At 41.1% G+C, this 14,403-nt stretch overlaps 1 protein-coding gene across 1 annotated transcript; it reads left to right on the top strand.

Annotated features, from left to right (window-relative positions):
• Positions 1 to 5,118: 5,118 nt before the first annotated feature.
• On the top strand, positions 5,119 to 10,764 carry LOC309977503 (beta-defensin 130A-like; the record flags this gene model as incomplete). Its single annotated transcript, XM_082863619.1, has 3 exons — positions 5,119 to 5,176; positions 9,087 to 9,164; positions 10,583 to 10,764. The coding sequence occupies 3 exons, from the start codon at positions 5,119 to 5,121 to the stop codon at positions 10,762 to 10,764; spliced, it is 318 nt and encodes a 105-aa protein (XP_082719745.1).
• Positions 10,765 to 14,403: the final 3,639 nt, after the last annotated feature.

Raw genomic sequence — 14,403 nt, 5'->3', positions numbered from 1 at the left:
CTGGGCTTTGCCCTAAAGGGGGGCTGTCAGTGGTGATCACGCCTCAGCAGCAGTTCTCTGCCTGGGACCCACAGCTCTCTAGAGCATCTTCTGAAATCTAGGCAGAGGCAGCCGTGCACCCACAGCTTTGCTGTGCACAGCACACACCACATCAAGGACTTCTGGAGCTGTACCTGGGGCTGCTGAGGACCACAGCTGCAGGGAGAGAGTCCGTAATGTGAGGTGGCACCAGGCAGCAGGTGGTCCCTCTTTTGAAATCATTCTAACCCCCAGACCTTTGTACTCTGGGATGCAAAGTGATTGGAGGGGCAGCCTATGGTCTTTGAAAGTAATTTTTCCATTAGACAGCAGGTCCTGCCTTCTGACATCAGTATCCTATTTTTGGTTATTGAGATGGTTATATAAGTCGTTCCTGACTTCAGTCTCCCTCACAAGAAGACAAACTAGCAAATATCCACAGATTAGACACCACTGTGAAAATCCCAGAACAGGGGGTGAGTCTGAAGAAATCCTTTGGACCGCGAACACTGAGAAGGATGGTATTAGAAGGTAAATGGATCGCTATACTCTAACCTCATCACCCCTCCCCAAGGCTGGCACAGAACCAGACCAAGAAAGCCCCCGTGGACCTGTGATTCTCCAGTGGGAAAAAGAGAGCCTGATGTGAACATCTAGCTTCCCAAGCATCATGGCCACTTCCCAGGAGGCCCTCAACAGAAGGGCAGAATTCTCAACAGAAACTTTTCAGACCAGGAGAGGATGAAATGATATATTTACCCCACTCTCAACACTGGATAGATAGGTGCACATGTAGCATTTTCTCAACTAGATGACATGTTAGGCCACACAACAAGTCTTGGCAAATTCAAGAAGATTGAAGCCCTACGTATATTCTCTGACCACAGTGGTATGAAAGTAGAAATCAGTAACAGGAGGAAAACTGGAAAATTCATGAATACATGAAAATTAAACAATACTCTCCTGAACCACCAATGTATCAAAGAAGAAATTAAAGGGGAAATTATACATATATCTTGAGAGAAAAAAATGGAAACACAATATACCAAAACTTATTGGATGTGGCAAAAGCTGTTCTAAGAGGGAAGTTCATAGCAGTAAATGCCTGTATTAAGAAACGAGAAAAAACTCGAATAAACAACCTAACTCCATGCTTCAAGGAACTAGGAAAAGAAGAATAAACCAAGACCAAAGTTAGCAGAAGGAAGGAAATAATAAAGACTAAGGCAGAAATAAATGAAATAGAGAACAGGAACATAATAGAAATGATTAACAAACCTAAGAGTTGGTTCTTTGAAAAGATAAACAAAACTGACAAACCTTTAGCTAGGCTAAACAGGGGGAAAAAAAGAGAGAGGATCCATATCAACAAAATTATGAATGAAAAAGTAAACATTACAACTGAGACCACCAAAATCCAAAGGATCATAAGAGGCTACTATGATAACTCTAGGCCAAGAAACTAGACCTAGAAGAAATGGATAAATTCTTAGAAATATACAACCTACCAAGACTGAATGAAGAAGAAATAGAAAATCTTAACAGACCAATTACTAGAAGGGATATTAATTCAGTAATCAAAAACCAGATGGCTTCACTGGTGAAATTTACCAAACATTTAAGGAAGAATTAATGCCAGTCCTTTTCAAACTCTTCCCCAAAACTGAAGAGGTGAAAACACTCCCAAACTCATTTTATGAGGTCAGCATTATCCTCATACCAAAGCCAGAAAAGGACACTAGAAGAAAACTACAGACAAATCTACCTAAAGATACAAAAATCTCAATAAAATACTAGTACTAAATTGAATTCAGCAGCACATTAAAAGAATCATTCACCATGATCACATGGGATTTATCATTGGGATGCAAAGATGGTTAATAACATGGAAATCAATAAATGTGATACATCAAGTTAATAGAATGAAAGATAAAAATCATGCAATCATCTAAATAGAAGCAGAAAAAGCGTTTGACAAAATTTAACATTCATTCATGATAAAATCTTGTAACACCTTAGGTATAGATGGAAAGTATTTCAATATAATAAAGGCCATATATGACAAACCCACAGCCAAAATCATACTCAATGGTGAAAGGTTACAAGTTTTCACTCTAAGATCAGGCACAAGACAAGGGTGCCCACTCTCACCACTCTTATTCAACACGGTACTGGAATTCCTAGCCAGAGAAATCAAGCAAGAAAAAGAAATTAAAAGCTTTTAGAATTGGAAACCAACAAGTAAAATTGTCTCTATTTTCAGATGACATTTTATATATAGGAAATCCTAAAGAGTCCACCAAAAAACTGTAAGACCTAGTCAATGAATTCAGTAAAGTTGCAGGATACAAAATCAACATGTGAAAATCAGTGGTGTTTCTATACACTAACAAATAATTTTCTGAAAAGAAAATATAAAAAGAAATTCTACTTAAAATAGCATCAAAAATTAAAATAATAAAATGCTTTTGGCATAGAAACAGATGCAGAGACCAAAGGAAGAGAATAGAGAGTCCAAAAATAAATCTCTGCATATACAGTCGACTAATGCTTGATGAGGGAGCCAAGAATACTCAGTAAGGAAATGACAGTCTCTCCAGCAAGTGGTATTGGGAAAACTGGATAATCACATGCAGAACACTGAAATTGTGCCCCTATCTTACACCACTCACAAAAAATTAACTTGAAATGAATTAAAGACTTAAACATAAGGCCTTATACCATAAAACTCCTAAAAGAAAACAGGGAAAAATCTCCTTGACATTTTCTTGGCAACGATTTTTTGGAAATGACACCAAAAACACAATCAACAAAAGCAAAAATTAACAAGCAGGACTACATCAAACTAAAAAGCTTTGCACAGCAAAAGAAACAATCTACAAAAATGAAAAGGCAATCTACACAATGGGAGAAAATATTTGCAAATGATATATCAGATAAGGGTTAATATTTATAAATATATAAAGAACTCATACAACTCAATAACAAAAACCAAATAACCCAATTTAAAAAAAATGAACAGAGGAACTAAACAGAGATTTTCCCAAACATACAAATGACCAACAGGTACATGAAAAGAATCTCAACATCACTAATCATCAGGAAATGCAGATCAAAACCACAGTGAAAGATTACTTCACACCTATTACAATGGCTGTCATCAAGAAGACAAGAAATAACAAGTGCTGGTGAGGATGTGGAGAAAAGAGAACCTTTGTGCACTGTTGGTGGGATGTGAAATGGTGCAGCCACTATGGAAAACCGTGGAGGTTCCTCAAAAAAGTAAAAATAGCGTTACCCTATGATCCAGCAATCCCACTTTGGGGCATATATACAAAGGAAATGAAATCAGGATCTTGAAGAATTATCTGCATTCCCGTGATCTTTCCAGCATTATTCACAATAGCCAAGATATGACAACAACCCAAGTGTCCATCAGCAGATGAAGAAGTGTGTGTGTGTGTGTGTGTGTATATATATATACACACACAATGAAATATTATTCAGCCATGAGAAAAAAAATGAAATCCTGCCATTTGCAACAGCATGGAAGTACCTGGAGGGCATTGTGCTAAGTGAGATGAGTCTGACAGAGAAAGACAAATAGTGTGTGATCTCACTTTGATGTGGAATCTAAAAAGCCAAACTCATCACAACAGAGGGTAGAATGGTGGTTACCAGGGGCTGGGAGTGGGGGAATTGGGGAGATGCTGTTTCAGGGTACAAACTTACAACCAGTAGATAAGTAAGTTCTGGAGATCTAATGGGCAACATAGTGATTATAGTCAACAACACTGTACGATAAACCTCAAAGTCATAGGAAACTACATCTTAATTGTTCTTGCTACACAGAAGAAATGATAATTATGTGACCTAATAGAGGTGTCAGCTAACACTGTGGTGGCAATCACACCGCAATACATAAATGTATCACATCAACAGGTCGTACACCTTAAAGTTACACAATGTTATATGTCAACTGTATCTCAAGTTTTCAAAATAGATAAACTCATTAGTTAATAAACATGTAAGTGATCAAAAGTAGTCATAATAGAAGACATAAAAGTATATAAAATTTTTCTGTAAAAAGCTGATATCACATATAAAAGTTTATAAATGAAAAAATAAGTAAATTTAGATAAATGTGTCATTAAGCCATTGATCATAGGTCAATTAACTTTAGATAAACTGGTTTTAGGTCAATTGGTTATTGGCCTAAGGCATATACTTAGGCTTTCTATACTTTGTTTCTATATGGTAGGGTAGGGGGAAAGGTTAGGGATCTCTTTAAGCTTTTGGTTTTTTCCCCCAAAATTTATTCTCTTATTTATTTTTTTTTAAATTTTTTTGGTCATGCCATGCACGTGGGACCTTAGTTTCCTGACCAAGGATTGAACCCACACCCTCTGCATTGGAAGCACGGAGTCTTAACCACTGGACCTCCAGGGAAGTCCCTCTTTAAGCTTTTGGCATATAGTGTTTAGACAATACACAGCTATTGAGGAAATACTGTGCTCTTTATTTGACTCTCCTGATCTCATCAATCTTGTCATATGGGACAGTTACACAAAGGATTAATAACAAATGAGAAAATTTTAGTTTTCAATGTGAACTAAGTGTATTTACCTTTCAGATGCTACTAAGAACATAGTACATATGTGATACCGGCCTCTCTTTTAAAGGAATACCTTAAAAATAGAGCTTCTTTTTTTTTCAGAAATGGTCCGTAGGCAATTATTTTATCCGTCTTGTGGAAAAGAGTTTGCTGTGGAAGAGCTCCCTGGCAATTCAGAGGACTTTGGTGACAAGGACTTTTACACTCAGTGACCCTTTAAAAGATGACTGGCCAAAGATACTGACCTCTGAGAAACTTGAGAGCCCACAGAAAAAGTAAAGGATTAGCCATCTGGTCTCCAGCAGTTAGGTTAATTTGTCACCAAATTAGGGAGTTCAGGGCTTGGAAATATTCCACCGGAAGCTGTTTTATTTTATTACTTGTTAAGCTTCACTGACTAAAAGGAACCTCAGTCTCCAGAAGTAAATAAAAGGCCCTGAATCCCGCTATTCCTGATTATTCACTTCTCTACCGGGCATTCAACCATGAGACTCCATTTACTGCTTTCTGTTCTCCTCCTCTCTTTGACTATAATACCAAAAGGTAAGACGGTGAATAACTGTAGAGACAGATTTCTTAGGAGACCTACTCGGATGCGTAATTATACTGTGGCCATCTCAGACCCTAATGCACAGTCTTAGGGATGCGAAAGTCCAACATGATCATCTTCCTTAGAACTGATGAGGCCAAAACTGTGAAGCGGGACAAGGATTTCCACCAACAGAAAATGAGTTCCAAAAGCTCCATGACTAGAAAAGGGGGCTCAAACCGATGTGGAAGTGGAGCAGCTCTGACATGTGACATCAGGCTCAGCATACAAATCGAGCAGCTCTTACAAGGGCCCCCACCTCCAAAAAGGGGAGTGAAAATGGCGGCTACTGGGTCAGACTTGGTTAGTGAATGGAAGTGATGCAGTCTGTTGGTGAGGGAACATTTGTGAATGGTAGAAATTAGGCGCATAATACAGAGCTCAACAAAAGAGAATTATATCAAGTTATTAATAGGGAGCAGAGGAATCTGGAAAAAGCATGGATTTGGGACGGCGCGTCAATGGCAAAATTTTAAGCAGAACGCAAAATAGGAAGGGAGCATTTTAACAACCTGAGTTACACCCTTGGTGCTCATGATGGAGAAGCTGGAATATTAAAGTGTAGACTTACAGGGAAAAGGGAACATGGCCATTTTCAGGCTGATTCATTCAGATCCTTGTAAAAACTAAGATTGTTTTCTCCACTGTTGATGTCAGGATGTTCACATCCCTCAAAATAACATCTGTGTTCACTGAACATAGATTAAGTCTGGGTAACTCTCCCTCTTCCTTGATTCATCTATAAGATTCTTTCAAATACAATCAAAGATATTTATGTATGTTGAAATGTTTGATCTTTGCCTAATCTATGAATATCTTGGGATCTATCTGATGTATAGCTGCCCCCTCTTAAAGGAGTTCATGTACTTCTCACCTGGCTCTCAATTCTGTCAGAAGAAGACACACTTGTAGCGACAGCTAATATAAAATTATATGATGTTAATGACTTAAAATTAGAAGGCAATTTAATGGTTAATTCTTTAGTTTTACAGATAAGGGAATCCATGTCCTCATAAAGAATATGATTTCACTAAGGTCACATAGGTAGTGGCAACACTGCAGCTGGAACCAAGTATTTTTAATCTGGGTCATCATTGTTTCCAACGATCTAAGGGTGTAGGTATGCCCATAAAGTGGTAACCCTAATTTCTGTCAGGCTGTTTACCTCAAAGTCCCCTAATTAGACATTGAAGAACCTAAGGAGATTTTCAAGTTTCCTCTTTGAGAAGCTACAATGTCTTTGAAACGTGTTACTTCACTTACCTCTAAATCCTTTTTCTTCAGTGTCTGTGGTAGGCATGTTGAGCCGGCTTAACATTCTGGCATTATTATTGGGATGACTTACACTAGTCTTTAGATTTTCCTGATCTTTGTTCTTAAAATCATATAATGGTGATAATCAGACTGCTGAAAGCACTTGGTTCAAGATAATTATGTGTGCATGGTTGTTGAGTGAATTTTTTTTTTTGCTCATGCTTGCTTTCCACCACCTAAGCTAAATTCAACTCAACATAAATGACTGTCTCCATCCAGAGACAGGCCCATGTTATGGGCCTTTTTTTTTCAAGGTTAAGGAGGGATACTTCTGGAAGTAAAGATCAAGCCAAAAGTCACCATTATAGTGAGAAAGTGATATGGCAATGGTTCATTCTCAGAGTGGAAAACAATTCAAGAAAAAGGTTGTCCTAGAGCAAAGACCAGAAATAACTGACAGGAAAACAGGACTCCAAGAAATCTAGGCCTAAGGTTTAGAGAAGTTCCTATGGTAATAACAAGACTGGACACCCATAAATACAATTGTACATCCAGGAGTGGGTGGCCAAATAGTTAAAAATAGGCTGGAGCCAAGAAGTTCTAGAAGGAATAAGAGACAGAAAATGTGCGTGCGGTCAAAGAATACTTAACTGCATTCAATGGTAAGAAATGTGTACTGAGCATCTGCCACTTTCCATGGGCTACGTAAGATACCCAAGATACAATGGGAAATGAAAGGAAGACTGTCTTCCCTCAGTAGAGAAGACAGACATTAGGCAAATGATTACAAATGCATCTATAAGTTATACATTTTAATAAGTACAATGAAAAGGAACAGAGTATTCTGAGTGCCTGAAACATGCGGTCATCGTCAATCTGCAACATCTGGGAAAAGTTCATTGAGGTGTACCTTTTGAGCTGAAAACGGGAAGATAAGTGTTCATTGATGAACGCCTTGCAAGGAGACCTCAACACTCCTGGCAGAGGAAGAAGCCAGTGCAATGCCCCTGATGCAGAAGAAACCACAGTGTGTTTAAGGAACTGCAAGAAGGCCGCGGCAGGAGAACGCTAGTTCATACCAGAAAATGTGCCAAGCATCCCATGGAATTAGGCCACAGTGGAAGCTGCATGGCACCAAGGCTCAATCTGCAGGGACACTTCGGGAACAGCGAGGGCAAGGCTACCAGCTTTGCGCCGGGAGTGGTGACCACGAGTATCTCCATCACCAGGGGTGGGTCTCGCTTTAGGCCTAAAGTAGGAACATCTACGGGTTCTAGGCGGCCTACGAGCCCGATAGGTCTTTCCTTTTGTTTCACTACCTCCACTATTCTTTCTTCAGAGTTTCTCTTCCTGGTTCTGCCACAGAAGGAGTTTCAAGTTTAGAGGAGCTTCCTTCTTTTCTAATCTTGAGACAATCACTCTTTGAGGTACACACATAGAATGAAGCCTGGGAAACCACCAGCAACTGTGTGGAAACAGATAAACGGTATCAGTAACAATCATGAGAAATTAGGAATCAAAATTCCTAACTTTTCAATCTGATCATTTCTGTGGTCCAAAGGTAAGTAAGTCTGATCTATCTAGGTGGATTCTCTAAGTCATGATCATGTTTAGACTTGAAAATATGCACTGTCTGAAATCTCTGTCGTCCTTTGGATGAGGTCCCTTCTTCAGTATTCCAAAGGAAGTTCCTACCCTCTAGGCACCATGATTCATACTCCATTAAAGTAGGATACCAAAGTATAAGACAAAACCAGCAAAGGTGCTGAGGAAAGTGCATCACTGATGGTATGAAGGACTCACAATTCATAGGCAAAACCCGCCAGGGTCCAGGATGATAGATGTGGGACAGGTAGACAAGGAGGCACAACAAACTCTACTTCAAGACTAATCTGGAAGGTGAATCTGGAGAACATGATGCTAAGTGAAATAAGCCAGTCCAAGAAGATAAAGACTGCATGATTGCCCTTACCTGAGGCATCTAAAAATAGTCAAACTCGTAGAAACCTGGAACAGAACAGCAGTTTCCAGGGGCTGGGGGAGGGGAGAAATGGGGAGTTGTCGTCTGATGGGCTTAAAGTTTCACTTCTACAAGATGAAGGAATTCTCGAGATCTGCTGGGCAGACTTCTGCCTCTGGATAATGGTACCATGCTGTGTACTTAGAAATGTCAGAGTGGAGGTCTCACGTTTAGTGTTCTTACCACAGTTTAAAAAAAAAAAAAAGAAAGAAAGAACAAGTGAAGAGCAGGAGGTTACTGGGGCTGGTAACAGCGTCGGGCTCCCCACGAGTCTGACAAGAACCCTTTGGAGGCGTCATGCCGACCCCTTCCTCCAGATCAGTCCTCCTTGGTTTCTCCCAAATCAGTTATGCCAAGAGGATGGATTAAACAAAGATCCTATAATCTTTCACAGGAGGGAAAAACTCTCAATGGCCAGGTGTTTTCGGAAGAGAATATATTGCAGCCACACGGAAAGGTCACGATACCTTACTTTGGCATGTGGAGATGCACCGCGTGGGACGCCTCTATGTTTATACCCAGATGCGTCCTTGAAACATACTCTGCCTCTCACTCTGCCTTGCCCGATATTAAAAACCCTTGATTTTTAGCTTCGTTAGAAAACCTGAAAGTCTCACCAAATGTTACACGAAGTGCGTGGCTGAGGTTATCGGAGAGACCGACAGCTGGTAAGAGGACTGCTGCACTGCTGGGTACGGAGCCTGCACTCTGTGTAGACAGGCGTGGGGTGGGGTCACCCTCGGCTCTCTCCCCGAGAGCAGTGAGACCCTCAGCCCTGTCCCCGAGAGCAGCGGGACCCTCAGTGCTCTCCCTGAAAGACAGACGCTCCAGCCTCCAGAGCCGGCAGAGCAGAGGCAGCACCACAGGATGCTAATCAACTCTCCATCATGCCATTCTCTTGCCGCACGAGGCCCCGAGCCCACGGACGGCTAGCCTGAGAGTCAGATCCTGCAGCAGGTGGAGAAAACAGACTCGCACAGGTTCTGAAAATTCAGTTACAAGAGGCTGCATTGGTGTATATGGCTGTGGGTATTTTTCTACGGGACGGTGAGATAACAATGAGGGCCTGGTTTAAATACCGCCCCCCCAAACAAAGATTCAGAACCCCAAAGTGCTCAAACTCTCAGTTACGCGGTAGCAGTTAGGGACCAAAGAAGCCAGCCAGTCAGGGTTAGTACATTATTGGACAGTAAAGACAAAACGGGACACAGGTGAGTTAACAGGACGGTTCAGGAGCCAGCTAATCCCCGTTGCTGGCCGCAAACAGAAGTGTCCTGGTACGTATCAGCCACCATGACCCACGGGGAAAAGGACCCTTGGCTGCGCTGGCAACGCTAGAGGAGGGATGCTGGGGTGCGAGGGAACGGTGCTGAGGCACACCTCAGTTACGTGCTTTTCAGCAGCCCAGTGCATCGGGAAAACATATGGGTGTGTTTAAGGAAAAGCACCTTTCAGCTCTGAGAGAAAATCTCTCCATGTATCTGCATATACCGGGCACTGAAGAACACAGAAAATCCGGTTCCTGCACAGTCCTGACATGGGGGGATTAGGCAAGGTGAAAGCTGGAGCATGGCTAGACTTTCCACAAGAGGAGATGAAATGAGGACAGGTGCCATACGATAAGGATGCTGTAAATGGGGATGCGGAGGTTAGCACGGGCAAGGCGGTAGAGGGTGGATACTTCGGCTGAAGTAGTCTGTCTCAGAGCAGGTGTTACTGGCATTTGGAGCAGGACAGCTCACTAGGAGGGAAACCTACCAACCCTGAGCCTTACCCACCAACGCCAAGGACATCTCCCCAGTCATGGTGACAACAAAGCACCCCACACGGTTCAACATGTACTGCCCTTGATAAGGACAACTCTCTAAAAGCTAGAAACCAGCCTGCCCCCTCTAAGGTGTGTATAGTCCCACACTCTTAGCACCCCTCCTCCAAAAAGCCACTTCTTTTGCCTAAGGGATTTTTTCATATAGGTAATATCATGTATTCTATCTCAAAGCCATTCTTCTCTAGATTTATTGCTTTACGTACATTACCAATAATTTGATGGTGAATTAATGAGGCTGTTAAATGTCTTTCTGTGCAGCAAGTACTGGCCTTATTCCAGGACAAAAACAATGCCTTCTTCTGCGAGGGGTGTGCAAAGATGGAGGATGCACCAGCACGGATGATACCATTGGTATATGTAATGATCAAAAAAAATGTTGTAGAAGGTGGTGGGTACTTCTTCCCTATCCAACGCCAGTTCCCAAATCAAAATCTCCTTGATGACAGCAAACTGAGCCCTTCGAACTCTAGAACACATGGATGAACTTCACAGACTCCTGTTTGACTCAGAACTCCAGAACCCGAGGATAAATTATACAGACTCCTCTTAAACTTGCTTTTCTCCCTTGACTGGAAATAAATGTCCTAATTCTACACATACTCATCCCTGGGGAACTTCTTCTTGATGCACGTGCAAACCTCTTAAGAACTACAAGACTAAACTAAATAACAGAGGCACCTCACACCTTAAAGATGTTTAAACAGAATACGACTTTCTTAAAAAAGAAAAAGATAAAATTTTAAAATGTGAAAAAAAAATCATAAGGGTATGAAACAGCAGTAGGTAGTGTTTGATTATCTAAAGGGGGATATCAACCTTTTTCCTCATCTGACTCTGACCAAAAATTATTTCTGTTATTAAGAGAGACCTACTTGGGTGGCGTGAGTCAAGGTCTGTTCATCACATGGTCCTGCTATGTGACCTCAGCAGTAGGCTGGCTGCCAACCCAGTCCTGCCAGCACTGCCTGAGGCTGGTCTCCCCCACCCACTTCACCCGGGCCCTGGGGGGATGAAATGCAAGAACTGCTCCCTGCAAGGAGGCCCACAGGGAGACAACAGAGCGCTGAGGACTCAGCGTGCCCTGCTAGTTCTTTCCAAATTCGCCACGAGATAATTCCACTTTCTGGCTGGAATCATTTCCACCAGAATAATAATTCTGGATCATCTGTACTTTATGGCTAAGAAAATGAAAGGGCAAGAAAGAGGGCAAGAACATTACAGGACACGAGTTTCACAAGGATGGAAAAAATCTTTTGAATGAGGCCAAATGACTCCACAAACAAAGTTCGAGGCTTTTTGTGTCCTCAACCGCAAAGCTGGTCTTCTGTGGTCCATCAGAAGAAGGTGGGTTATCTCACCTTCTAATAGTCTTAGGATTTATGTTTCTATTTTTTATGTGGCTATCAGGTGTCCACAAGACCATAAGTTTCTTGAGTACAAAATCCGCCTTTATTCACATCTGCGTGTTCCGTGCATCACACGGTCTCACAGAACACACAGTGTTGACGTGTGCAGTTCTTGATGAAACGGTAGTTGCTTTGCTTACCAGTCATGTGACTTTGAACTATTTATTTACCTTCATTTTCCTTAAAATTCCTCTCCAATAAATGAGTGAAATAAGTCTAACTACTGGGCTGGTTGTAAGGATGAAATGAGATCATGTACACAAAGCGCCTGGTATACACATGGCGAAACCCAGAAAAGCTTGCCGCTAATATTATTACTGTTCTCTTGTTGCTAAAATACCTTAAGGAAATAAATCATTGTACTTAGATAGGCCTGTTATTATACGATGCATAGATTACCAGTTTAAAATAAATAAAATGGAACTAAATAGATTTCATATTGAAAGAATATATGGATAAACAACTATTTCTTGGTATTTCAGAAGAAACCACAGCAAACTGTTAAAATTTTACAGTTTCTATGATAAATACCATTGTTTTCTGATATTTAAAGCTTCATTTCTTTAATTAATATGTCTCGTGACCTCCTATGAAAACTGAAATTAAAAAAGCTTGTTAGGAAAAATATTAAAGGAGATTTTCATCAGGATTGATAATGAAGCTTAAATACTGACATTTCATTAGCATTAGACAATCCCTTCTAATGACATAATAGATTAAAATAAGTAACAATATCAAGGGAAGGACTTTTTTTAGATGACAAAGGGCGTTAGAATTGTTATTTTATTAATGGTGTGATGGATGGCTAGCATCTCTGAGAAACAACTTCTCCCAAAGCCTCAGATCTCTATTCTTTCTGACCTAGAGATTGTATAAAGATTTCAAAGGTTTCCTTTAGGCTTTTTATTTATTATTACTTAAAATGTTGCTAGACATATACTCACCGAATGCACATAAGAACTGTTGGTTTCACACCTAGAAACACTTACAAAATACAATTCAAAGTTATTAACCATAGAAACATATAACTGCAGTGAAGTGAGCCACAATTGAAGCGAGTGTGCTTTCTCAACAAGGTATTAGCTGGAACATTAATACTACTTCAAGGCGTCTCTTCTCTTTCAATTCAAAGGCGCTAACCTGAAGGCATGCGTCCTTGTCTAGGTGAGACCTAGACATGGGCCATCATTTGAAATGTCAGATTGCTCAAATGAGCAGTAACGTAACATCACAACTTGATCCCACTTACAGGCCTAGCCAGGTGCACAACCAGAGTAGGAAGCAATCCCTGTTAGTTATTTTACGGGTAAGATGTTAAAATTTTTATCATAATTCAAATATGTTTTCTGGAAGAGGTAACATGATAGGTCATTATCCTTCACTAGTATGTTCCTATATTTTAAGCTATTGTTTAACACGCGCTGGAAGGAGTATTAAAGAAAAACAGTCAATTTAAATCCGAAGATCTGAAATGTGGCTAGTGTGCCTGAGAAAATGACGCTTTATTTTATTTTAATTAATTTTAATTTAAATAGCCGCATGTGACTAGTGACTTATACAGCACAGCATAGCTTCAGAGCTCTGGACCGGCGCAGGGTGACACAGTGATGAAGCACGTGGCCTTCAGGCCAGGCAGCTTGTGTGCAAATCTCAACTCCATGGCCTGCCAGTTCCGGAAAATGAGGATAACCATACTCACTTCATTGATTATTATGAGGATTAAATGAATTTGCGTATAGAAATCCCTTACGGCAGTATCCGCACTTATCACGAGAGCAAAGCTCGGCCATCCTGGGCTCTTGGGAGTGATGAGGAAAGAGGGAGACAGCATCGTGAGAACACTGGGTAAGGAGCTCCAGCCACTTTCTAGATCCATCCGAGACTAGCTTTTCCATCCCTAATGCCATCACTTTGTTCTTCTTGCGAGTATAAAGAGCTCTCTCAGAACAGGCACTGAGAATCGCAATTTAGGACACGGTTTTCCACAACTAAACTTACACTGGATAAATGTGTCGTCACACGATGAGGAAAAGTTTAAGAGTTAAAAGAATCACAAGCCAAACGCTGTCAGCTCCCCGGTGAATCCTCTGGAGACGTTTTATTCCTAGGCTGGCAAGGGAAGGTACAAAAGAAAAGAGTCCTGTGTTGGCTACAAGGATACAATCTCTGGGGTAGCTTCAGCCCTCCATCCGACAAAAACAAACCCCTCCTCTCAGCAGGGTTTTCTCCACGGAGAATGCAATACCACAGATTAGAAATTCAGTTGTGTTGACATGAGTCCTGTTTCCGAATTTGACTAGCCTTGGAGGATAGGAAGGTTCCTTTAAATAACTCCTCTTTTGCTGTGAATCAGTTTTATGACATCGTTTTCTCCTCAGCCCTACCCGTGATCAAGCCACCAGGAAGAGGGAGGTTTTGTGGGCACCGGAGAAGAGACTGAGAAATCGTTTGGCTGGGGGTGTCTTTCAGGCAGGGGAGACACCTGCCTGTCTTGGTGTTGGTGCGTGGAGCTGTGAGACCTCTGAAATAAGGCGGGATGGTGACTTTGGAAAGAGAGAGTCACACTTGGAAATGAAGCGTCATATCTGGAGAACAACCAAGCGAGAAGATGTTGCTCTGGTAAAGCCCACTAAAGGCTGAGAGAACAGTTCAGTGAAATGTTGGAATGACTGG

This window comes from Leucopleurus acutus (assembly GCF_964270905.1).
Source record: "Leucopleurus acutus genome assembly, chromosome: 21".
In the NCBI taxonomy this organism is placed as follows: Eukaryota; Metazoa; Chordata; class Mammalia; order Artiodactyla; family Delphinidae; genus Leucopleurus; species Leucopleurus acutus.
Note: the sequence above shows the minus strand (reverse complement) of the source record. Positions and strands in the feature narration are given on the sequence as shown.